The sequence below is a fragment of the Erpetoichthys calabaricus genome, chromosome 4, assembly GCF_900747795.2.
Source record: "Erpetoichthys calabaricus chromosome 4, fErpCal1.3, whole genome shotgun sequence".
Classification (NCBI taxonomy): Eukaryota; Metazoa; Chordata; class Cladistia; order Polypteriformes; family Polypteridae; genus Erpetoichthys; species Erpetoichthys calabaricus.
The window spans coordinates 309,531,514-309,559,423 of NC_041397.2; the positions used below are offsets into that span (position 1 = coordinate 309,531,514).

General features: G+C 40.8%; 3 protein-coding genes across 3 annotated transcripts in view; 1 reads left to right on the top strand and 2 right to left on the bottom strand.

The window, feature by feature from the left end:
* Window positions 1–852: 852 nt before the first annotated feature.
* LOC127527603 (olfactory receptor 5AS1-like) lies at window positions 853–1,572 on the bottom strand. Its single transcript, XM_051926712.1, has one exon. The coding sequence runs from the start codon at window positions 1,570–1,572 to the stop codon at window positions 853–855; it is 720 nt and encodes a 239-aa protein (XP_051782672.1).
* Window positions 1,573–9,865: 8,293 nt separating this feature from the next.
* Window positions 9,866–27,910, top strand: part of dnajc28 (DnaJ (Hsp40) homolog, subfamily C, member 28) — a 1,235,492-nt gene continuing 1,217,447 nt past the window's right edge. Inside the window, exon 1 of the transcript XR_007934652.1 lies at window positions 9,866–9,970. The gene's annotated coding sequence lies outside the window, so the exon portion shown is untranslated. The remainder of the gene's footprint in view (window positions 9,971–27,910) is intronic.
* Window positions 25,725–26,444, bottom strand: LOC114641330 (olfactory receptor 1-like). The gene has a single exon (XM_028790395.1). The coding sequence runs from the start codon at window positions 26,442–26,444 to the stop codon at window positions 25,725–25,727; it is 720 nt and encodes a 239-aa protein (XP_028646228.1).

Here is a 27,910-nt window from a genome sequence, read left to right on the forward strand (position 1 = left end):
CAAGGAGCCTTTTCTAGCCTCCTGTCTGGTTTTATACTTTCTGTCTCTGAAGGCAACTCTCTCAGCGTGCCTCCTACACCTTTACTAACATCTCTTCAATGGCGCTCCGTCTCTCAAGCATGTTCCCGTAAAACTTGCTTCTCAGACTTTGTTGTTATTCTCGAGATGCCTTTCTAACTTCCTTTCCAGTTTAACACTCTCAGTCTATGAAGGTGACTTTACCGGTGTGGAGCTTACACCTTCACCAGCACTCCGTCTCTCGAGCACGTTCCTGTAAAACCTGCTTCTCAGACTTTGTCGTTATTTTCGAGGTGCACATCTCACCTTCTCTCCAGTTTTATACTCTCGGTCTTTGAAGGCAACCCTACTGGTGTGCAGCTTGCGACTTTACTTACATCTCTTCATCAGTGCTCTGTCTCTCAAGTGAAGCCTCCTTCTCAGACTCTGTCTCGAGGCGTCTTTCGTGCCGTCTGTCGGGTTTTGTTCTTTCCTACTTTGAAGGTGACTCTCTCAGAGTGCACACTTTATTTCATCTCGTGCATCTCACACTCGCACTTCCCCTTCCATCATGTCACCAAAGCCAAACTGACCAATCACACCAAAGAGAAACTGAGCAATCAGATTGCTCTGAGGGACTGGACACACAGACCTTAGGGTTTTATTATATAGTAGAGATGGTAATCTAACAAAAATGTTTCATATTCCGTTAGCAAAGATTAAAAATCACAATTTACAATATCACAATATATAATGAGGTCCTTTACTATCTGTCATATCCATAATCTTATGAATATTTTCATGTCCCTAAATTAACTTTTAAAATTCATGTCTGTCACATTTTCCTTCCTGAAGTCACATATGGTTGTTGATTTCTGGAATTGTTCTTTTCCTCAAGAAAATTTTCTTAATTCCATTTTTTATTTCCTTGTTCCTGAAGCTGTATACGATGGGATTGAACATTGGGGGTGCAATAGTACCGATTATAACCATAGTGTTGTAGGACTCCGTTGATAGCTTCACTCCTAATCCAGGTAAAATAAAAGCAGTCAGCAATGGTAAATAGAAGAGTAACACCACGAGGAGGTGTGTGACGAGCACATTGAAGACCTTTCCTTTGCCTTCAGATGATGAAATCTTGAGTGCCGCATAGATGATCTTGCTGTAGGAAAAGAAGATTATAGTCAAAGATCCAATGCCAAATGTGGTGGCCGTGGTTGAGAGAAGACTTAAGTATTTAGCATTCTCAGTGCAAGAAACTAGAACCATGGTGGCATAGTCACAGAAGCAATAAGGTAGGACATTAGTGCGACAGAAGGAAAGTTCGGTGACAAATATCACGTACACTGTCATTGCCATGCCTGAGATAATGTTGGATAGTAAGATGCCTGCCCACACAGTTCTTCCCGTAACAAGCTGAGGGTATCTGAACGGGTAAATAACAGCGATATAGCGGTCACACGCCATTAGAGTGAAGAGAAGGGATTCTACAATCTGAAGATGAAAGACCAGGAACATCTGAACCAAGCAGGCACCATACGGCACAGGAGACGTGTCAAACAGAAGAAGAGCCATCATTTTAGGGATGAGGTTAGTGTTGTTTAGCAAATCTATAACAGCCAGGGTTCCAATCAAAAAAAACATGGGGGTTTGGAGGTGGTGGTCCAGGATTATTACCAGTAGGACCAAAAAGTTTCCAAAAAGGGTCACTAGATAGACGATGGCCAGGGCGACAACTGTAAAACTTCGATCTTCTGAATTGATTGCACAGTGCAGTACAAACTCAGACACAAAGACGGTTGCATTGCTCATTTCCGCAAGTCCCTTCCTTAAGCTGAAACAATAAAGAAGAAGGACAAGGATTTGTAGTAACAGTATCTTGAATGGTAGGAGAATTCATAAACTAATAGGCAATAAGAAATATATTTTTTAATTTAACAAATATTGTCCATGTACAATGGATTCAGAAAGTATTCAAATTTGTTCAAATTTTATTATGTTGCAGCCTTGTTGTAAAATCAGTACACTTCATTTTTTTTAAGCAACATTCAGTAACCCCAGAATGACAAAGTGAAAACATCCATCTCTTATCCAACCCGATATATCCTAACTACACGGTCACGGGGGTCCGCTGGAGGCAATCCCAGCAAACACGGTGCACAAGGCAGGAAAGAAACCCCAGGTGGGGCGCCAGCTCATCACAGGGCACACACACACACCAGGGACAATTTAGAATCGCCAATGCACCTAACCTGCATGTCTTTGGACTGTGGGAGGAAACCAGAGTACCCAGAGGAAACATGCAGACATGGGGAGAACATGCAAACTCCACGCAGGGAGGACCCGGGAAGCGAACCCAGGTCTCCTAACTACAAGGCAGCAGCGCTACCAACTGCGCCACCGTGCCGCCCAAAGTGAAAACAGGAAAAATAAAAAACTGAACTATCACATTGACACAAGTACTCAGTCCTTTAGTCGGTGCTTAGTTGATTCCAGCCTGGGTCTTCCTAGGTCTGATGTGACAAGCTTCACACAAGCTTAACACAATTATATATTTTCTTCTTTTTCTTCCCAATATACCCAGCATCACTTCTCTGCACATGTCCAAACCAATGCAATCTCCCCTCTCTGACTTTGTCTCAAAACTGTCCCACCTGAGCTGACCCTCTAATGTCATCATTTCTAATCATGTCCATCCTCGTCACACCCAGTGTAAATCTTAACATCTTTACCTCTGCCAGCTCCAGCTCTGTCTCCTGCTTTCTGGTCAGTGCCACCGTCTCCAGCCCATATAACATAGCTGGTCTCACTACCATCCTGTAGACCTTCCCTTTCACTCTTGCTAATACCTGTCTGTCACAAATTACTCCTGACACTCTTCTTCACCCACTCCACCCTGCCTGCACTCTCTTCTTCATCTCTTTTCCACAATCCATGTTACACTGTTCTGTTGATCCCTAGTATTTAAACTCATCCACCTTCACCAACTCTACTCACCATTCCACTGACCTCCCTCTCATTTACACACATGTATTCTGTCTTGTTCCTACTGACCTTCATTCTTCTCCTCTCTAGAGCAGATCTCCACCTCCCCAGGGTCTCCTGAACCTGCTCCCTACTATCGCTACAGATCACAATGTCATCAACAAACATCATAGTCCATGGGGACTCCTGTCTAATCTCATCTGTCAATCTGTCCATCACCATTGCAAATAAGAAAAGGGCTCAGAGCCGATCCCTGATGTAATCCCACCTCCGTCACTCCTACCGCAGACCTCACCACTGTCACACTTCCCTCGTACATATCCTGTACCACTCTTACATACTTCTCTGCCACTCCCGACTTCCTCATACAATACCACAAAAAGACAAAAAGAGGTGGTTGAGAGAAACTGTGATCTTAAAACAGTTCATACTTTACCATTTATTTACCAGGACGTCGCAGTATTGGGCTATGCATAGATGATAAATAAAGAACTCTATCAAAATGTGTAAATAATGTAGGAATGTGATAGAAAGCAATATTATCAACTGTAACTCTAATTGTTAATTACTTTATTTTGACCAGCAACACAACTAAAAATCTGCATTTGAATGAAAGTCCTTGAAGGATGGCAGCATGAAGTGCACAGGCTTGTAAACACAGGTGTCACAAATATAACGCGTTTCTTCGCGCCGTCCACACTTGTTGCACAGATCACATTTAGATGTTCTTGACTGGTTTGCGCTCAGTGTGCGGTAGAATGTCCATGTAGTGCTATTCTCACAGTCGTGACAAGTTGGATGTCTTGTGATGAAGAAACACCTTCAGGGAAATGATCTATATCAGTACCAGAGCCTAGAGGTTCCACATCATCCAATTGATTGTCACTATCTCCGATCACAGTTATTATTCTCAAAATATTCACCGCGCAACAAATATAGTTGTTTCAAAATATCAGCAGCGTTATACTTTTTATGCAACAACACATCTACAGAATGTTTTGTTTACTAGTACTATTCTCCGGAAGCTGCTGGGTCTAAAAAAGAAGATTTGGATGTGAACGTTCAGTAGGCTTTGCGCCTTAGGAACCAAGTTACCTCAACCAATCTTTAACATTTCAGTAATTTATGATGCTGATCTTCCTAATCATAAAATAGGTCATTACGATAGCAATTGACAAGAAGAACTGATAATGAATTTCAAAATTACGTTTCCTCTAGAGCTTCTCTTTCTCTTGTACGATTTCACCCAAAAACGAATCAGCACATCGTCATCTCATAGTAGGCTTATGTTTCGAGTTTGGTATTTATCCATCCAGTCATTTTAACTCTCAACCATCCTCAACAACAACAACAACATTTCTTTATATAGCATATGTTCATTCAAATGGTGGAGCTCAAAGTGCTTTACAAGATGAAGAAAGAAAAGTTTATAAAAAATAAAAATATAAAAATAAGATTAGGCAATACTAAATAACAAAGAATAAAATAATGTCTGATGGCCAGGAGGACAGAAAACACACAAAAAAAAAAATTCCAGAGGACTGGGGAAAAAAAAAAAAATCTGCAGGGGTTCCGAGGCCAAGAGACCACCCAGCCCCCACTCAAGAAACTGTGACACAGAATCACACCCATCGTCGAGATATCAGTGTTTTTGGTTATCAGGGGACCGTAAAACTTCGAGATCCATCGAAAACCGGATATCGAAATTTTTGATGAATCTAAAGCTTTCACTCCTCCCCCATAGACGATAGGTTATGATGGGGGAGCGAGCCAAAGCAAAAAATTCTATGTCTTGCCACTAGATGGCAGCACTATAGTAGATAACTGAGATATGGCAGCAAAGCTCACCAGCAAGCTGACTGTGTCTATAGTGACTGTATACTGAGGTACGAGTTATGTCATATGTCGTGTCTTGACAGGCTCAATGAGATTCGACTTAACTTGTACCCTGCGTTCAAAGTGTTAAGATATTCCAAAGCTTCAGTATGATAACCTGATTAGAACAGTTGGAATAGTTAAGATTTACACACAATCCCATTAGTAGTCGTAATTTAAGTAGTAAGTCCCTGTTAGTGAAAAGAGCACATTTGAAAATTATATTATATTATATTATATTATATTATATTATATTATATTATATTATATTATATTATATTATATTATATTATATTATCAGGAGTGCACATAACTGGTACGCTGGTACACATGCGTGACAAAAATTGTAACGTCATCTGTGTCCCTACAGCGCCGTTGTTTACCTGACGGTCAGAGAGGGCATTGACACCTCATGTTGCTAATATACGTTGTTTTCTTTTTGGTTTTGATTATCTTGTGTTGCTAATATGTCTAAAAAACAACACACATTAAGCAGCTACTTTGCCATTTCACCACCTGCAAAGAAGCAACAAGCCGAGCCAGAGCAGAAAAAAACAGTTTTTTCCTGAAAAGTGGCTCCAAGATGTGCCGTGGCTTGAAACTAATGATGAGTGCACTGAAATGTGGTGTAAGTTGTGCCGCTCGCATCCACATATCGCAGACAAAACAAGTGCCTTTACACAGGCTCAAAGAATTTCAGTCATCCGTTATTTGACAAACATGAAAAGAGCAAGGAGCACATGAATGTAGTACAAGCTATTTCTAATAAACAAGCTAGTCAGGAAGAAATTTCCACTCGCCCCCCTAGTTAGATGGCGAACAAAGGTAAATGAAGAACAACGGCAAGCTCTATGTAATATTTTTCTCCTTGCCTTTCATAAAGCTAAATATGCTCATCCCCTATCTTCCTATGCTGAAGACATTCCTTTACTGGAGCGGCTAGGAGTAAATGTCGGACCTGCGTATCATTCACGAGAGGCGGCCACACAGATAATGCCGACCATCGCGCGCTCTATCAGCGTGGAGTTGAAAGCAAAGTTGGAGTCTGCTCAATTTTGGGGACTGATTTTTGATGGATCGGAAGACCTCATTAAAACCAAGCAGGAGATTGTTTTCATTGTGTCTGTGTCCAACATCGGGCGGTTTACCACGGAGTTCCTTGGCCTAATTGAACTGGGTGCTGACCGATCTGCGCAGGCTGTGACAGATGGACTCGTTAAACTTTTCCAGGAAGCAGGCTCGGACAACTGGAAGAGAAATTTGTCGCGGTGTGCTGTGAAGATCGATATATACAATGGCATTGTTCCAAAACTATGGCAACTGGCTGCAGTAGGAGACTTCCTTGTGCACATTCGGTGCACCGCACATATACTAGAAAACTGTGGAAAATTAGCTGATCGCAACGTTCCGTACTGTGAGACCTTTAATTGCTCCGTGGTCAAAACTGCTGCAGTTTTATTTACAAAAAGGTGGAGCAAAAAATAGGGCTGTGCTTAAGAAGTTGTATGAAGAGAACGGGATCTCCTTTGTGAAATTGGGTGAATTTCATAATATCAGATGGTCTGCATGGAGGCATGACACACTGCTAAAAATATCAATATTATTGCCAGCCATTAAAATGCAACTGGCCACAAGTGATAACAGTGACTTACAGCATATCTGCACAGACCAGTTTCAATGTTTTCTGGGCAACGTTCTTGACATTGGCAAGATTTTGAAGACCACATCCATTGTGTTTCAGAAGGAAAAGCTGAGCATTGGAGAATGTAAGGATGAACTCATGGTGGCCTTTTGCTTGATGCTGAAGGCCACTACAAAGCATATACTGTTTCTAATGCTGATGCTGACAGGGACAAGATAAACTTACTCAGGGGGTTAATTGAGGGAGTTTGGAATCAGATATGACTCATGTAATCATTTCTTAGTACTTGATCCTTCAACTTGGCCTCAGGAAATACAAGATTTACATCATTTTGGCAAACAACAGTTTGTACCATTCTTCAGAATTATCAAGCCATACTGAGTCTTGACAAAGACACAACTGTCACAGAATGGATGCGCTTAAAGCAAACAGGGAAACGTTTGGCAGCATCCTCTGTGTATGACTTGGTCCAGATAATACATACAAGCAATCCAGATCTTTACTCCAACATTGTCAAATTGGTTAAACCATCTCTTACACTGCCTTTGAACAGTGCAGCCTGTGAGAGGGGATTCTCAAATCTTTAAAAAACAAGCACAGATCTCGTCTGTCACATGCTCGCCTCATGGCCCTAATGCACATCCACCAGTCAAAGAAGACCACAGAGACATGTGACCCAAAACCAGCGGCTGACCTGTGGATAGAGACAGCTAAGCGGAGGCTTAACCAAGGAGAGGGAGATGCATCTGCAGCATCATCATCTACCATGCAGGAAGTTGAAGTAGAGGACTGTGAGGTAGACAGCGAGGAGGGCAGTGAGGAAGGTTGCACTTATTAAAACCTTACTCTGTATAGAGTAATCAGGTATTTCTGATTCTTACCTCTTTTTAAGCTGCTGCTATATTTTTATTTTATTATTATTGTTGTTGTATCTGTATTTATTTTTTATCCTAATTCTTTACCTTATTGTTAAATCTCTTATAGAAATTGTTTTATTTCAATTTTTTCAATTTTTTTGGCAAAACTGTTTATGGTCATGCCAATAAAGCTCTTTGAATTGAATTGCGTACCAAACTCCATCTGATGGTACTCACCTGAGTAACTCACTGAAAAAGTTATGTGCACCCCTGTATATTATATTATAGTATATTATATTATATGCTTTATCATTTTTAATTGTTCCATATACGTGATGGTGTTCATTTTCTTAATCACTCTATATTGTGGACTTACTAAGAGTAAGCAGGTTAATGTGTATTTGCAATTTTCACTGTAGTTTTGTTCCACCGAAGAACACCTGATGGCTACCCTGTAGAATTTTATAAGAAATTCTCAACTCTTATTAGCAACATTTACAGAAGCTAGAGACAATCATATTCTACCTCAGTCTTTTCGCCAAGCATTAATCGCAGTCTTTCCTAAACAAAATAAGTACTTATTACAGTGTGCATCATGCAGACCAATTTCACTTCTGAATAATGATGTTAAGATACTCTCCAAAGTCCTAGCTAGAAGGATGGTGAAAGTAATTCACAAGATCAAACTGGATTTATTAAAGGCCGACACTTAGCTTCTAATCTTCGACACCTGTTTAATGTAATATATTCACTTGCAAAATCAAACACCCCAGAGATGACATTATCGTTGGATGCAGAAAAAGCATTTGATATGATTGAATGGAACTACCTTTTCCACTACATTAGAGAAATTTGGGTTTGGCCCAAACATTTGTGCATGGATCAGACTACTGTATACCAATCCAGAAGCTTCAGTTTGTATTAACAACATTTGTTCAGACTACTTTAAACTAGAACGTGGTACCAAACAAGGATGCCCCTTGTCACCACTGCTATTTTCAATCGCCACTGAACCACTGGCAGTTCACTGTCAAAATGCTTATCAGATAAAGGGATTATCAGAGAAGGACTTGAACAGAAAATTTCTCTATATGCAGATGATATGGTACTGTATATATCAGACCCACCAAATTCTGTGCCTGCAGTCTTAACAGCACTTACAGAATTTCAAAAGATCTGTGGTCACAGAATTAATTTGAATAAAAGTGTGCTCTTTCCAGTGAATTCTCAAGCATACAATATTAGATTGGACACTTTCCCTTTTATTATTGCACATCATTTTAAATATAAATATCACAAGTAAACATAAAGCTCTTTATCAACAAAATTTTGCCATCTGTATGGAAAAAATTAAGCAAGACTTGCATAGATGGTCAACCCTTCATCTCACTCTAACTGGAACAATTAACATTGTTAAGATGAATATCCTTCCTAAGCTTCTCTTTTTATTTCAAAACATTCCAATATACATCAATAAATCATTTTATAAGCAATTAGATTCAACCATAACCTCATTTATTTGGAACCTAAAACATCCACGTATTCAAAGAGCGACCCTACAAAGACTTAAGGCAGAAGGTGGCATGGCTCTACCTAATTTTCAGTTTTATAACTGGGCAGCAAATATACAAGCTATAATAACCTGGACACAAATAGATGAACATACACAGGCTTGGTGCGCCATAGAAATAAAATCCTGTAGTACTTCTTTATAGTCCCTGCTATGTGCCCCAATAAATGCAAGTTATCACCAATATACTAACAACCCAATTGTGCTTCACTCACTCAGAATATGGATCCAATGTAGAAAGCATTTTAAGATGGAGAATCTTTTATCTGTGGCACCTCTGCATGAGAACCACCTTTTTCAACCCTCGCAAACATATGCAGTTTTTAATATCTGGAAAACATTTGGGATTAAATTGCTTAGATATCTTTATATAGACATCTTTGCATCCTATGAACAATTACATTCTAAATTTAACTTTCCAGCAACACATTTCTTTCACTATCTTCAAATTAGAAACTTTGTTAAACAGAACCTGCCTAATTTTCCTCACCTCACACCTTCCTCTATGCTGGAAAAAATATTGCTCAGTCTCGAGGACTCAGACATCATTTCTGCAATATATAAAATTATTTTACAGACCCTCGCTTTCAAAGATCCAAGAGGACAGTGGAAAAAGGATCTCTCACTCAACATATCAGAAAAGGAGTGGAAGGTAGCAACGCAAAGAATTCACTCGAGCTCCATATGCGCAAAGTATACAATTATTCAACTCAAAATTATATATCGAGCACATCTGTCTCACTTAAAACTGTCCAAAATGTTTCCAGGGCAAGATCCAACCTGCGCACGCTGCAATCAACCTCCAGCCTCACTGGGTCACATGTTTTGAGCCTGCACTAAATTAAAAAAAAATTTAAGTGCCTTTCAGACAGCCTTGGTGTCACAATCCTTCCAAATCCACTAACAGCTGTGTTTGCTGGGCTCCCAGATGGGCTTAAAGTGGAGAAGGACAAACAAACTGTGATTGCCTTCACTACACTATTGGCACGCAGACTTATTTTGCTAAACTGGAAGAATCCTAACTCTCCTCTTTTAAGTCAGTGGGTAACTGATGTTTTATATTATTTGAAACTGGAAAAAATCTAATTTGCACTTAGAGGATCTGTGCAGAACTTTTTCAAAACCTGGCAGGATCTGAACAATAATATTTTAGAATAAGCTCTTAAAGCACCGAGGAAGTAGATTAGCTTCCCATTTCTTTATCTTTTCCATTTATCTTTATCCATCTATTAAAAATTTTTACTAGCTTTAAGTTTTACTCTGTTGGCCATGCTCTCTTTCTCATGGGTGGGGGTTGATTTGTTTACAATCCTATTTTTTGTCAAAATTGACCTATTTGTATGGAATGATTACAATAAAATTAAATAAAAAAAAAAAGAACACCTCTTTGTTGTATTTGCTCTGTGCTTAGGGTCATTGTCCTGTTGGAAGGTAAACCATCAGCCCAGTCTGAGATCCAGAGCGTTCTGAACAGATTTCATTAAGGATAGCTCAGTATTTTACTCCTTTCAGCTTTCCCTCCACCCTGACTAGTCTTTGTAGTTCCTGCCTCTAAAAAAACAAGCTTGAGGTTGCCGCCACCTCGCTTCACCATTGGGATGATATCACACAGGTGATGAGTGTTGTATCGATCAGTACATAAAGAAATCTCCAGGTTGTAATTTCCAAATATCCATCTCACACTCTCCCCCCAGGAACTCTCATCCCATCCCTCTCCCAGTTCTTTATATATCATTTTTGTACAGTGCCACCTACTGTCCAAAATTAATAACATTAATAATACAACATAGGTGGCGCAGTGGTAGCGCTGCTGCCTCGCAGTTAGGAGACCTGGGGACCTGAATTCCCTTCCCGGGTCCTCCCTGTGTGGAGTTTGCATGTTCTCCCCGTGTCTGCGTGGGTTTCCTCTGGGCGCTCCGGTTTCCTCCCACAGTCCAAAGACATGCAGGTTAGGTAGATTGGCGATTCTAAATTGGCCCTAGTGTGTGCTTGGTGTGTTTGTGTGTGTCCTGCGGTGGGTTGGCACCCTGCCTGGTGCCCTGTGTTGGCTGGGATTGGCTCCAGCAGACCCCTGTGTTCAGATTCAGCAGGTTGGAAAATGGATGGATTGATAACACAACATAACAATGAGCACTGTTCGGTTTCTTCCAAACCTGACACTTCAAAGCAGAGAATCGCCAAAGCCAGCAAAAATGCTCAAACCAGCTCTGAAGTGCACCCAGAAGCAGGTTATAAGATGTGAGTACATGGATGAAGAGATCGATGGCAGGGTGCACCTTAAAATATATATCAGGAATGTTTAAATCCGGAAACGTAAAACAAATGCAATGTCAAATACAGTAAATTTAATCACAGAATGTGATCTGCTCTAACCAACTGAGTTTTGAGTTTGGAGGGTGAAGGCTGCAGCAGAGACAGAATGTCCACCACTCCAAAGGACCCCCTCACTACTCACAGCTGACATCTAGTCAGCTACTGCTGAGGCAGACCACTTGGACCCACTGCAGTTTGCCTGATGGGCAAAGACTGTAGTGGAGGATACAATGATCTGTCTGCTCCACAAGGCTTATTCTCACCTGGACAAAGCTGGCAGCACTGTGAGGATGATGTTGTTTGATTTCTCCAGCAACTTCAATACCATCCAGTCACCCCTGGTAAGAAGTAAACAATTATCTCTGCATCTCTTTTTCCTCTCCATGCATCTCTACTGGTCTATTAAACTCATAAATTTAGGTATGTCTACAAGCCTTAAGTTTTACTCTGTTGGCCATGCTCTTTCTCTCAGGAGCGAGGGTCGACTTGTTTTTTTTTTTTTTCTTCAATCTTATTATTTGTGAAAATTGATTGATTTGTATGAATGATTACAATAAAATTAATTAAAAAAAAAACAAAACAAGTAAACTGAGAGATATGAAGGTGAATGAGCCTGTGGGGTCCTGATAATGGACTATCTGTCAGGCAGACCACAGTTTGTTAGACTCAAGGATTGCATGAGCAACATTGGATAGCACAAGGAACAGGCCTGGCTGTTTCTTTCTTCAAGCTGAAGATCTCAGACTAGAAATATAACAGCAGGTCAGGTCACTTGAGGAAATTCTCAGATGATTCTGCACTTATTGGGGGGGGGGGGGACGATAAGCGGCATAACACAGGGGAGAGGAGTCAGGGGGAGAACTGTGAGGACTGTCTGCAACTTAACATCAGTAAAACCAAGGAAATGCTCATTGACTTTCACCACACCAAAGAGCCTCTATGTCTGGTCGTTATTTAAGTACCTGGGGGTCCACATTGATGACATGATGGACTGGAATCGGAATGCAGAGGAACTATTGAAGAAAGGGAAAAGCAGTTTTTTTCCCTTTAGATTACTGTGTTTCTTTGATGTGGGAAGCAACATCCTTCACATCTTCTGCAACTATGTGATGGCCAGTTTGATGTGCTGGGCTGGTCACATCACTTCAAGAGCGGACCACCAAATCAACAAGCTAATTAAAAGGGTAGGCAATTATGAAATGAACTCGGGACCCCCTGGAGGTATTAGCAAAGGAGAAAGTTAAAAATAAAAAAATAGTGTCATTATGAGCAATGCCGCACATCTATCTATCTATCTATCTATCTATCTATCTATCTATCTATCTATCTATCTATCTATCTATCTATCTATCTATCTATCTATCTATCTGTCCTTTATTACATCAATTCTGCTCAGAGCACCGTGACAAGACTTCCTAATCTAAAAAAAGCTGTGTCTTAAAAATGTTCATTTGCATAACACAGTCAAGAAGTGTTTTAGCTTGCACCAATCATCAAACTTATAAATGGTATATTCTTTTAACACACATATGTCTTAGTACTATTCAAAGCTCCCAAAATACTTAAACAGATTAAAAATCTATCTATCTATTATATAGTGCCTTTCACATCTATCTATCTATCTTCTACATGCTTCCTAAAATCCACAAAGAAGGGAACCCAGGAAGGCCTATAATCTCAGGAATTGGCTCCCTTACAGCAAATGTTTCAGGTTGAGTGGAGCACCTCCTTAAACCCCCTTGCCTGTAATACAACCAGCTACATCCAGGACACCACTGACTTCTTAAAAAACCTGTCTGCTATAGACCTCTTACCCGAGGGAACCTTACTGGCCACAAAGGATGTTGAGGCACTTTACACAAACGTCTCCCATGATGATGGCATATTTCCATGTGAAACATACCTTAGACAACATGATTTACCCACAAAGTCAGTAATAGAAATGATAAAAATCACTCCAACACATAATGTATTCTCTTTTAGACAAGATTTCTACTTGCAAGAAATGGGGACTGCAATGGGCTGTCGGTTTGCACCTCACTAAGCAAACCTATTTATGGCAAAATTGGAGGAAGATTTTATGTCAATGTGCGTCTTACTCAAAAACAGAAGTTGGCTTCCTTGACTCTACCGTTCAACTGACAGACCACACCCTTGTAACTTATGTTTTTCACAAACCAACAGACAGACGGACCTACCTGAGATGTGATAGCTTCAACCCCAAGCATATAAGGCGTATCGTATTTGCTCAGACCCGACAGACCAGGATAAACAACTGCAGAAGCTCAGACAAGATTTCATCAGACAAGGTTATGCCCCCAAAACAACAGACACTCAAATAAGAAGAGCTACTGCCATACCCAGAGACAACCTTCTGGAATATAAAAACAAAGACAACAAGAACCGCATCCCCCTTGTTGTCATCTACAACCCACATCTTGAAGCACTTCAAAAAATTATAAAAGAACTTCAGCCAATGCTAAACAATGACCAAACACTGAAAAATATATTTTCTGAAACTCCCCTCCTGGCATACAGACAACCACCAAACCTGCAGCAACTAATTGTCCGAAGCTCCTTAAGTGAACCAACAGGAAATGGCACATATCCCTGCCTACAGAAAAGATGTAAAACGTGTGCGCACATTTGTAATACAGACTGTGTAGTTATACCACAATGCCAACTAGAACATCACATAAAAGGATCATTTTCTTGCAGATCATCTAATGTGGTCTATCTAATTCTCTGCATGAAATGTCCTGACACTGCACTCTATGTGGGAAAAACTGGACAAATAATCTGCCAGATAATGAATTTACACAGGTTCCACATTAAACGTGGCAATACAGATATTCCTGTAGCGGCCAACTTCAACAGCCATGAACACTGTGATAGGGACTTTAAAGTCACAGTGCTTATGGGCAACTTCAGAACATAGCAAAGAGAGAAAAGAATGGGAAGTCAAACTCATGCTATTTTTTAATACATTACAACATGGTTTGAATAGAGACATGGGTCTTATGGCCAGATATGAGGATTGTTTTCATCTCTCGGACTGACACAGACCACCTGACTGCAAACCCACATTGTACTGAGAAACTCATAAAAACTTCAAAAGACTTTGTTGGACAGTTATCTTATCCAAAGATCTTAACCATACATTGTTCTCCTCTCTTGCTAAATGAATCTTAGCCTGAAGAGGTCTATTAATTTTTTACATTTAAGATTTCTCACTTAAAGATTTTCAAATGTTGTTTCTTGTTGTATTGTGTATATAAACACAGGGAACTCCAGTTTCTGTATCACATCTTGCCTGAAGAAGGGTCCTGAGTTGCCTCAAAAACCTTGCATATTGTAATCTTTTTAGTTAGCTAATAAAAGGGGTCATTTTTCTTGACTTTTCGCTACATTCATAATGGCTGACACGGTACAACACTCTAGTACTATTGCAATATACCTGAAAAATATGTGAACATATCTTGCAATATAATGGAATATACATGCACAGTAGTTCAAGTATATATTTTAAATATTAAATTTGAAGTGCCTTGACCATGTGAAAGGTGCAATATAAGAAAAAAGTATTATTAAGATCATTATTAAATATAGTCAAACATATATTTCCCTTAATATATTGCAACAAATATATTTGTTAATTCATGATGTATAAGACATGCAATATCCTGTGTGTTCAGATATACATTTGTATGAGATCATTTATGATTTAAGTCATGTTTAAGTTTACCAGGACTTCTGAATGAATCAAATTCAATTCAAATACAGGCTACGGTGTATTCCACGCTGAAAATGTGATTTTTTAACAATTCAAGAAAGTCACAATGCTAACAGTTTGTTAAAAGTGTTTCTCTTCAGCTTTAGTTTCTTTTAATGGATGAATAAATCTGTTACTGGGCTAACAATGTTAATTGTAAATTCAGTTGGAATAATGCAGCATCTGTTCTTGAGAAAATTTTCTATTAGTGGAAACAATGGCAAATATACAGTATGTTAAAATATACTGAAAACGCCATATAATATTAAAATACTTTGTGTAATATATCATACCTATAATTTATATTACAATAACATTTATATTGTAATATATGTTCTTTACAGTATATTATTTCTACTATTTTAAAATATATTGAGCAGCTTCTTTGTAAAATTTATTGCAATCTACAAAGATGGCAATAATGCATATATTTTAAATAAGTATAAATATACTGCAGGATATTGCAATATAATTACCATTGAAGTATATTGTAACATATTCTGAAATATATTCATATTGGTAGCAATTCATATGTATCAGTAAGCTGCAAGATATTGCAATATACTGTATTTACCCTTGAAGTATATTGTAACATATTTTGAAATATATTGGTTTTGGTAGCAATGAATATCTGTCAGTAAGCTGCAAGATATTGCAATATACTGTATTTACCCTTGAAGTGTATTGTAACATATTCTGAAATATATTTATATTCCATCCATCCATCCATCCATTTTCCAACCCGCTGAATCCGAACACAGGGTCACGGGGGTCTGCTGGAGCCAATCCCAGCCAACACAGGGCACAAGGCAGGATATTTATATTCCTAGCAATGCATATGTATCAGTATACTACAAGATACTGCAATATATTTACCTTTGGAGTATATTGTTACATATTTTGAAATATATGATATTGGTAGCAATGCATATGTGTCAGTATACTACAAAATATTATAATATAACTACCCTTGAAGTATATTGATACATATTTTGAAATATATGATATTGGTAGCAATGAATATGTGCAGTATACTGTAAGACAGTGCAGTACAATTCCCCTTAAAGTATATTGTAACATATTCCTAAATATATTCATATTGGTAGCAATGCATTTGTATCAGTAAACTGCAAGATATGCAAATATACTTACCATTGAAGTGCATTCTAACATATTCTGAAATATTTTCATATTGGCATCAATATATTTAAAATGTATTTTATTTTTGTCTGGGTGAAACACTGTGCCACTTTATAAACAATTCCCACTCCCAGAAGGCACCTCAAAAGAATAAAAAATAATGAAGACTGGACAGAGCAATGACTATGAATGCTAAACAAGCAGAGTGCATTTGTAAAAGTGTTTGCATTCAGCCTCATCAGTTCACTCCTTCACACACAGTACCTTCAAAGCTGGATCCTTCTAGAACAGGCAGAGCGCTCTTCTGTCTGATTTTCTTTTAATTCAGATGTTGCCTGACCAGCTCACCACATAAATAACACTTTGTTCATCTGCTTTCCACATTTTTATTTCACCTTATCTTTAAAAGCTGCAGTCGGCACTTACATCAAAAACAAGCCTGACCTAAAACTTGTTAAATTGTCCTCTTTAACTTGAAAGTCTCTGCTAAAGATGAAACCCTTCCTAAAATTGCCTGCCTCACTGCAGGTTTTATAAGTTGTGAAAGCCTTTCTTCCTCCTCCTTTTGAGATCTTGTCGCAGACATCACAGCTACGGAGTCTTCAGAGATCTCACCTGCTGCTCTCTGCAGATTTTCCCTCATTAAAGTTCAAATAAGAGGATCATGGCGGAGCTGGTGCAGCGGATTGAATATCAGGTGGTCGGGACTGATGCTCCGTGGGGAATAGCGGTCAATGTCACTCCTGGTGAGCCCCTAGGAGCAACAGCAACCAACCACTCAGAAAGTGCTCCTGCTGAAAACTGTGAGAGATGGCAGCGTGAAAAAGGAGCTTAAGGCCAAGGGATGCCGGTGAGGGACACGCGTCACTGCACTGCACCTTCCAGCACGCTGAATCAATTGGTCCACTTATTTTTCAATATTGATTTTGTTTAAGAAACGTTCTGAAATGGTGTATTATTTCCGAACCACAGTTTCCTCCATGTTATTTATTTTCAATCATTCACATTCGTTAACCACAGAGCCGCATTGTTACCGTAATGACTGATCGCTATTTAAAATGGCGATGTGCTACTCCTGTTGTCCAAGTTTCTGGATTTTGTATCAAACCTTTCATGGCTTAGCTATCATTCAAATATTTTCAAGGAGTGAGGGCTTTTTTTTGTTTTTGTTTGACTGAATTTTCTGTTTAGTGTTTTGGGTTTTGGTAAATTTAAACCCACCACTGTCTCACTATTATTTTTTGTAGGTGCCCAGAAGGAAGGACAAGCAGCAAGGACGGAAAAAGAAAAGATTCATACCTGGCCAGGAGGCCATAATGAACGGATTGGACAAACAGGCTCAACGGTTCATTCACCCACATGACAGGTAGCAGTGTACCTCAAGGCTTAAGATGCCCACAAGGTGGCATGGGAGTTGGAGTCAGAAGACGCGGTCCTGTAAGGGTCTTTGGATACCGCCAGTGGGCACTGCAGGGGGAGTACTACCTTCATTTCCTCATGACATGCACAGGAGACAGGAAGAGGTTTCCAGGTCTAGTTTAAAAGAGAGCCCATTGCTTCACTTAAATGAAGTCAGAGTCGGGAGGCAGAGGGTAACGCTCTTGGAAGAGGAAGGAGAGAATTGTGTATTGTGTATTTTCCTGGTGTTTATATGAAGAAGGTGTTACTTTTATCAAATAAAATCCTTTATCTGAACCTAGAATTGTGGTAGGTACAGTGGTACCTCTGGTCACGACCCGAACGTAATTTCCCCATAAGATTGTATGTAAATACAATCAAGCAGAAGCGGGGCCACAGATTCTGCGTTATGCTAAGGCTAAAGAAACAACCATACAAGCCACCTCTACTGAGCCTGTATCTCACCAATGCCAGATCCCTGGTGCATAAAACGGATGATCTGGAATTACAACTCGCTGGAAATCGCTATGTTCGTCACTGCTGTGTTTTGATTATCACTGAAACCTGGCTTCACCCGGGGATACCCGATGCTAGCAGCAGCTAGCAGGTCGCACTCTGCTCCACTGGGAGCAGGACAAAGGAATCTGGTAAGAGCAGGGGAGGGGGGCTCTGTATTTCCGTGCATGAGAACTGGTGCAACAACAGGACAAATTATAGACAAACACTGTTCCCCTGACCTCGAATATATGTCTGTAAGATGCCGGCCATTTTTTCTACCGAGGGAGCTAACAGTAGTGATTGTCATGGCTGTGTACATTCCGCCAGACGCCAATGTAAGCACGACGCTCTCTCTCCTGCTAAATACCATTAATGAACAGCAGCGAGACCACCCTGACGGTGCTCACATAATTGCAGGAGACTTTAACAAGGCCAACTTGAAGACTGTACTCCCAAACTTTTATCAACATGTTAAGTGTTCTACTAGAGGGGAGAACACTCTGGACCATGTTTACTCCAACATCAAGCACGCGTACAGAGCCATACCCCTCCCCGAACTCGGACAGTCCGACCATCTTTCTCTCTTGCTCTCCCCAGCCTACACCCCCCTCAGACGCAGTGCCAGGCCCACCATAAAGACTGTTACAACCTGGCCTGAAAATGCACTCTCCAAACTACAGGACTGCTTTGAACAGACGGATTAGGACATATCTGAACACCAAGAGCTGGAAACATACACAGGAATGCTACTGGACTATATCAGGTTCTGCATCGGGAATGTGACTGTGGACAAAAACATTCGGGTTTCCCAAACCAGAAACCCTGGATGACCAGCGTGGTCCGTACACTCCTCAGAGACCGCGACGCTGCCTTCAGGTCAGGTGACAGAGCTCTGTACAGGGCTGCCCGAGCCGCTCTGAAAAGTGGAATTAGAAAAGCCAAGACAGACTACAAAAGGAGCATAAAGTCCCACCTGTCCAGCCACAATACACGGGAAGTGTGGCAGGGAATACAAAACATCACAAACTACAGAGGCTGTGATGCAACAACAGGAGATCTGAGTGCGCCGCTAGCAAAGGAGCTAAACTGCTTCTTTGCTCGCTTTGAATAATCACAACAGCAGCACTCACCTGCTCCAGCCCTGCTCCCACCCTCACCGGGTTCCTGCACCACTCCACTCACTGTAAAGGGGCACGATGTCAGACGGGTGCTCCAGGCAGTGAACCCCGAGAAGGCTGCCGGCCCAGATGGAGTGCCTGGTAGGGTGCTCAGAGCGTGTGCCCACCAGCTCACCTTTATCTACACCAAAATCTTCAACCTCTCCCTAGCCCAGGCAGTCATTCCATCCTGCCTAAAATCAGCCACAATTATTCCAGTGCCGAAGAAGTTTCCCATCACCAGCCTAAATGATTATCGCTCTGTGGCCCTCACTCCAGTAATCATGAAGTGCTTCGACAGACTGGTTCTCCAGCACACCAAGGACTATCTCCCCCAAGATTTTGATCCCATACCAATTCGCATATCGCACGAACAGATCCACAGAAGACGCCATTGCTCTAGCTCTCCACTCTGTGCTGAGCCATCTGGAGCAGCAGCAGAGCTACGTCTGGATGCTCTTTGCGGATTACAGCTCAGCTTTTAATACAATCATTCCTGACACTCTCATCACCAAACTGGTCACTCTTGGCCTCCCCCTTCTCACATGTGTCTGGATAAATGACTTTCTTACCAACCGGCTCCAGACTGTGAGACTTGGCCCCCACCACTCCTCCATTCGCACACTGAACACCGGTACCCCACAAGGCTGTGTGATGAGCCCCCCTTCTGTACTGTTTCTACACCCAGGACTGCAGTCCGGCCCACAACAACAACCTCATTGTCAAGTTTGCTGACGACACCACACCGGTCGGACTCATCTCAAAGGGAGACCAGGCAGCTTACAGAGAGGAGGTGCTGAAGTTGGCAGCCTGGTGTTCAAAGAACAATCTGGCTCTGAACACCAGGAAAACCAAGGAGATCATTGTCGACTTCAGGAGGCACAGCACTGACTTAGCCCCCCTTTACATCAACGGCGAATGTGTGGAGAGGGTCCATACCTTCCGGTTTCTTGGTGTCCTTGGCAGACAGGGAGAGGCTTCAGCGAGTAGTAAAGGCAGCACAGAAGATCATCGGCTGCCCTCTCCCCTCCTTGATGGACATTTACACCTCCCGCTGCCTCAGCAGAGCAAAAAAACATCATCAAGGACAGCTCCCACCCTGGCTCTGATCTGTTTGACCTGCTGCCCTCAGGGAGGCGCTATAGGTGCATCACAACAAGGACAAACTGACTCAAGAACAGTTTTTTCCCAAAAGCCATAACCATTCTAAACTCACACATGCACTAATAATAATAATAGTTCATTACATTTATATAGCGCTTTTCTCAGTACTCAAAGCACTATCCACACAGGGAGGAACCGGGAAGCAAACCCACAATTTTCCACAGTCTCCTTACTGCAAAGCAGCAGCACTACCACTGCGCCACCTGTGACTACACAGTCTAACCCCCCGACCCCTGGACTTCCTTCTATCCATCAACTGTGCAATATCCAATATCTAAATGGTACTGATAATAACTGTGTAATAGCTGTATACTGTATAATATCATTACTCTCAGGGTCCAACATACACTACTCACTGCACATGATCATTATTATTGTGCAATATTTAAATTATGTGCAATAACCCAATAGTGCAATAGTTATTTATTCTTTCCAGTATTTAAATAATGTGCAATAACTCGATTTAGTTATTATTCTTTCCATTTGTATATAGCGTCGCATAACTTTTTTTTGCAACTTTTTGCACCATTTGTTTATTTGTTTATTTACTTGTTGTGTTCTACATACATGTCGGCACTGAAGGCGCTGCTTTTAATCTCATTTTACATGTGTATAGTGACAATAAAAGGCATTGTTCTTCTTCTATTCTTCTAAATACAAGTAATCTGTTCCAGACCGTACGAACTGTATGTAAATATATATTTTTTAAGCACAAAAATAGTTAATTACTGCATACCATAGAATGCACAGCGTAATAGTAAACTAAATGTAAAAACATTAAATAACACAGAAAACCTTGAACAACAGAAAAATAACATTGCAAGAGTTCGAGCTAGACCCTTACGAACCTATCGCTGTAAACACTTTTTTTATGAGTTTTAAGCACAGGGAAAAAAATTAAATGCCACTTCTCTTGTGAAAGTTTTCAAACCATCCTCTACTGGCTTTAAATTCCTCACCTGTGCCGCTCGAAGAAGGATTTTTTTTCAGCAAATCGCCATGAATCTTCCTAGCTTTCTCGCTTATGATTGCCTCGCTTAAGCTATCCCCTGCAAGTTGCTTCTCGTTTTTTCAACCTCTTCCAGCACTTGAGGCCTCTGCTTGGTTAACATTATAACTCCTTTTGCAACATCAAAAATGTTTTTGTTCGCCACCAGAGCGTGTGGTCATGAACAGATGCAAAATTTTGGCAAACTTTTTGATCGTAACCTGATATTGTACGTGTTCGGAAACGTTCATGACCAGAGGTTCTACTGTATTACTATGTATGTGCTTTGGGGATCAGTGGCTCCCCCCTGTGGTTACACTTTATATTTAGTGTTTTCATTTTCTCATTACCAAAATGTAGTTTTGCTATGTGGATGTAATCATCACGACTTTTTTAATGTTCTAATGCTCTCACCAGAAAAATGTATAGGTGATTACAAAATATTTTTGTACCTCCAACACAGGAGCTCACTGACTTCTTCATGAACGAATGACAACACAAACCATTGTCTAGCATTTTTGTGGATTAGTTTATGGAGACCGTATTCGTGACGTGTCTTGGTCCTCTGACTCGGTGCGTTCATACCAGTGTGGAGCTTGCATCTTCTAGATTTTGTAGTGGGGCAAGTGATGAGGCAGAAAAACAGATGGGGTTCCAACCTGGCAAACACTGTTTATTGAAGTAAGTGAAAATTCAGTGCAAAATGTGTTGTTTATGTGGCACGGCGGTCCTGTGGAACATTATTTCATGCCACTGTGTGCTACAATACTGTTTATGGATGATATAACAATAAAACTACCTGACTTGACTTGAAAAGACTGTGCTTTTTGCTTGTAAAATGAAAAGCCTTTGGTCTGGACACACACACAAAATTGCATGTCTCATACACAATATATTTATAAATATGTTTCTATATGATACTGTGAGCTGGATCACCTACTGGGAATCAGGCCACATAACTGACGCTCCTTCACAATGCAGGTGATGTGCTACATGTGGGACTTGGTGATCAACTGCTCTTTCAACACACATTCAAACCAGTGGTATCCAAAGATTCTCTGTACTGAAGGAGTCCAGTCTTAGTCTCAGGTCTCTGAATAGCGTCCATGTCTTATAACCATATAGCAAGACGGGAAGCACTGGGACTCGAAAGACCTGACCTTTATCCTTTTACAAAGATATTGGGAGCGCCACACACCCCTTTCCAGTGACCTCATGACACCCCCCCCTTGCTCTCCCAATCTGTATACTGACTTCATAGGAAGAGTCACCAGAGACAGGTGTCATCCCAACTGACTGGAAAAATGGGACTTGCTGTCCCAATCTGGAAAAGGAAGGGTGATCACCTGGATTGTGACAACTACAGGAGGATAAGACTGCTCTCGATGCCGGTAAGGTCTTTGCTAAGGTCATTCTCAATAGGATCCGTGATCACTCACTCTCCTACCAGTGACCGGAGCAGTCTGGTTTTACGCCTAAGAAGTCTACCATCGACTGCATCCTTGCACAGAGGGTTCTCATCAAGTGCAAGCGCAAACGCAAACATCGGCAGAGTTTCTTTGTCGATTTTCATAAAGTGTTCAACTCAGTTGATCAAACTGCCCTGTGGGACATCCTGAAACTTTGCAGGATCTGCCCAAAGTTGCTAGATATCATGGCCGGCCTGTACACTGGTACTGTGAGTGCTATGCAGATTGGAGGCAGAAGCTCTACGTTTTTCCCAGTTGATTCTGGAGTCTGTCAGGGGGTTGTTCTGCTCCTACTCTGTTCAATGCTTGCATTGACTGGGTGATGGGCAGGGTCATGGGGTCCAGCGGCTGTGGGGCATCTGTTGGTGAAGAAAGATTCACTGATCTTGACTTTGATGATGATGCTTAATGGAGGGTGCTCTCGAGAGACTGAATGAGAAGTCTGAGTGTCTGGGCTTGTGAGCGACCTGATAAAAACCAGCATCCAGGTCTTGAGCACAGCCATCAGCAGTGTGTCTGTCTGCGGAGAGAGGGTTGACCTCAGCAACAAACCATAACGAAAAGTAGCTCACTTTCATCACTGGAAATTGGGGCTGCTGCTTTTCTCCAAGGTGGCATACAAGATCAGTATTATGTACATTGCGGTGTTTCTACATATTTCTTTTAATAGTGGAGTGCAGGTAGATTAAGAGATTTGCTCAAAGCCACCTAATAAGTCAGTGGCTGGAACTGAACACGAAGTCATGAATTTAAAACTCAGAGTTTGGGCTGTGACATATAAAGTTCAAGTCTTCTGTTAATTTTGCAATAATTTCAATCAGAGGCAATTACAGGGACTATGGAGGTCCCAGACTTACCCTTTTGGCTGACCCTGGACACTAGATGACTTCTATAGAAAAGAGGATACCATCATGAAAAATCCCCTTCATGCCCACCAGGAGGCGCTGTCTTGGAGAAATCTGAGCCACAGCTTCATTCCACCATGGAGTGCTAAGAAGGGCCTCTGGGGGTCTTTTCTGCCCATTGCTATAAGGCAATTCAAAGCTTCCTTTTGGGGTACTAATATAATAATAAAAATAATAATAATAATAATAATAATAATAAATGTTATTTATATAGTGCCTTTAAGTTAATTTTGAAATACCTTTTTGAAATATCTGCACAATATACATTTTTTCTTTCTTTCTTTCTTTCTTTCTTTCTTTCTTTCTTTCTTTCCTTTCTTTCTTTCTTTCTTTCTTTCTTGATTGGTATATTGGTCGTCTGTATTGTTTGTCATGTGAGTCAGTGTCTTAGTTTTTTGTTTCTGCTGCTCTAAGCATCTGAATTCCCCCTTTGGGATTAATAAAGTTTATCTAATTTAATTTAATTTCTATGGGTTGTCTGCGGTGGGTTGGCACCCTGCCCGGGATTGGTTCCTGCCTTGTGCCCTGTGTTGGCTGGGATTGGCTCCAGCAGACCCCCGTGAGCCTGTGTTCGGATTCAGCGGGTTGGACAATGGATGGATGGATGGATGGGTTGTTTGGTGTTACAGCGTATTGTTTACACCCCATTTTCAAATTAACATTTTATTCCCTAATGCTTGATGATCCTTTGAATAATGCAAGGTAGTCTGACTCATTTTTCAATGATGCCAACCTGAAAAAGAAAAAAAGGACAATAACACAATGGCAATAAATCAGATCTTACACAATAAAGTGACGGGTAATGGCAGTGATCCAGTTAAGCTTCTACTGACAGCCCCAATATCAGCTGTCACCAATAAGGGTTTCATGCTCTTGTCCTTTGGAGAAGTTGAAAACAATTAGACACGACTTATTTTACAGGCTTACAAGATTTGTGGAATTTTATTTCATTCAGGAATTGCGCATTGGGAACAAAATGAATGATGAAAAAACCACAGTACCAGTCAAAGGTAGGTAATAGAATCATTATAAAATGCTTGCTTTCTCTTGCTCTTCACGTACTGTATTTGTGTGCGTCTGAACCTCCCATTCCAATGAAGCCACCTTCTACGACTGCGTTGCTATTTTCAGGGAGCCTTTTCTAGCCTCCTGTCTGGTTTTATACTTTCCAACTCTGAAGGCAACTCTCTCAAAGTGCCTCCTACGCCTTTACTAACATCTCTTCAATGGCGCTCCATCTCTCAAGCATGTTCCCGTAAAATCTGCTTCTCAGACTTTGTTGTTATTTTCGAGATGCCCTTTCTACCTCCTTTCCAGTTTAACACTCTCAGTCTTTGAAGGCGACTATAACGGTGTGCAGCTTATGCCTTCACTAACATCTCTTCACCAGCACTCCGTCTCTCGAGCGCGTTCCTGTAAAACCTGCTTCTTAGACTTTGTCGTTATTTTCGAGACACACATCTCACCTCCTCTCCTGTTTTATACTCTTGGTCTTTGAAGGCGACCCTACCAGTGTGCAGCTTGTGACATTACTTACCTCTCTTCATCAGTGCTCTGTCTCTCAAGTGAAGCCTCCTTCTCAGACTCTGTCTCGAGGCGTCTTTCGTGCCTTTTGTCGGGTTTTGTACTTTCCTACTTTGAAGGTGACTCTCTCAGAGTGCACGCTTTACTTCTTGTCGTGTGTCTCACACTTGCACTTCCCCTTCCATTGTGTCACCAAAGCCAAACTGACCAATCACACCAAAGACAAACTGACCAATCAGATTGCTCTGAGGGACTGGACACACAGACCTTAGGGTTTTATTATATGGTAGAGATTGAAATCTAACAAACAGTGAACATATTCCATTAGCAAAGGCTAAAAATCACAATATACAATATCACAATATATAATGAGGTCCTTTACTATCTATCATATCCATGGTTTTATGAATATTTTCATGTCCCTAAATTAACTTTTAAAATTTATGTCTGTCAAATTTTCCTTCCTGAAGTCACATACGGTTGTTGATTTCCGGAATTGTTCTTTTCCTCATGAAAATTTTCTTAATTCCATTTTTTATTTCCTTATTCCTGAAGCTGTATATGATGGGATTGATCATTGGGGGGACGATAGTTGCGACCATCACCAAAGTGTTGTAGGCTTCGGCTGACAGTTTTACTCCAATTCCAGGTAAAATAAAAGCAGTCATCAGTGGCAAGTAAAACAGTAACACCACGAGGAGGTGTGTGATGAGCACATTGAAGACCTTCTTCTTGCCTTCAGCTGATGAAATCTTAAGTGCTGCATGGGCGATCTTGCTGTAGGAAAAGAAGATTATAGTCAAAGGTCCAATGCCAAATGTGGTGGCCGTGGTTGAGAGAAGACTTAAGTATTTAGCATTTTCAGTGCAAGAAACTAGAACCATGGTGGCATAGTCACAGAAGCAATAAGGTAGGACATTAGTGTGACAGAAGGAAAGTTCGGTGACAAATATCATGTACACTGTCATTGCCATGCCTGAGATAATGTTGGATAGTAAGATACCTGCCCACACAGTTCTTCCTGTAACAAGCTGAGGGTATCTGAACGGGTAAATAACAGCGATATAGCGGTCACACGCCATAAGAGTGAAGAGAAGGGATTCTACAATCTCAAGATGAAAGACCAGGAACATCTGAACCAAGCAGGCACCATACGGCACAGGAGACGTGTCAAACAGAAGAAGTGCCATCATTTTAGGGATGAGGTTAGTGTTGTTTAGCAAGTCTATAACAGCCAGGGTCCCAATCAAAAAAAACATTGGAGTTTGGAGATGGTGGTCCAGCATTATTACCAGTATGACCAAAAGGTTTCCAAAAAGGGTGACTAGATAGATGATGGCCAGGGCGACAACTGTAAAACTTCGATCTTCTGAATTGATTGCACAGTGCAGTACAAACTCAGACACAAAGACGGTTGCATTGCTCATTTCTGTAAGTCCCTTCCTTAAGCTGAAACAACAAAGAAGAAGGACAAGGATTTGTAGTAACAGTATCTTGAATGGTAGGAGAATTCATAATCTGATAGGCAATAAGAAATATATTTTATTAATTTAACAAATATTGTCCATGTACAATGGATTCAGAAAGTATTCAAATTTGTTCAAATTTTATTCTGTTGTAGCCTTGTTGTAAAATTATTTCACTTCATTTTTTTTAACTCATCAAGCAACACTCAGTACCCCAGAATGACAAAGAAAAAACAGGAAAAATAAAAAACTGAACTATCACGTTGACACAAGTATTCAGTCCTTTAGTCGGTGCTTAGTTGATTCCAGCCTAGGTCTTCCTGGGTCTTACATGACAAGCTTCACACACTTGGCTTTGGGGTTTTTATTCCATTATTGCCTGAGGATCTTCTCAAGCTCTGTCAGGTAGCATGGAGACCTTTGGTGAACAGCTATTTTTTAGGTCTTACCAAAGATATTTTCTTGGGTTCATTTCCGGGATCTGACTGAGCCACTCAAGAACTTTCACAATTTGCAGTAAACAGGAAAATTAACACAATTATATATCTTCTTTTTTTTTTTTCGACCGCTCCCGTTAGGGGTTGCCACAGCAGATCATCTTCTTCCATATCTTTCTGTTCTCTGCATCTTGTTCTGTTACACCCATCACCTGCATGTCCTCTCCCAACACATCCATAAACCATCTCTTAGGCCTTCCTCTTCTCCTCTTACCTGGCAGCACTATCCTTAGCACCCTTCTCTCAGTATACCCAGAATCTCTTTTCTGCACATGTCCAACGCAATACAATCTCGCCTCTCTGACTTTGTCTCCCAAACTTCCAACTTGAGCTGACCCTCTAATGTCCTCATTTCTAATCCTGTCCATCCTCATCACACCCAATGCAAATCTAAGCATCTTTAACTCTGCTACCTTCAGCTCTGTCTCCTGTTTTGTGGTCATTGCCATCCAGCCCATAAAACAAAGCTGGTCTCACTACTGTCTTGTAGACTTTCCCTTTCACTCTTTCACAGTCACAAATCGCCCATTCCACCCTGCCTGCACTCTCTTTTTCAACTCACTTCCACAATCCCCATTACTCTGTACTATTGATCCCAAGTATTCAAACTCATCCACCTTCACCAACTCTACTTCCTGCATCCTCACCATTCCACTGACCTCCCTCTCATTCACACACATGTATTCTGTCTTA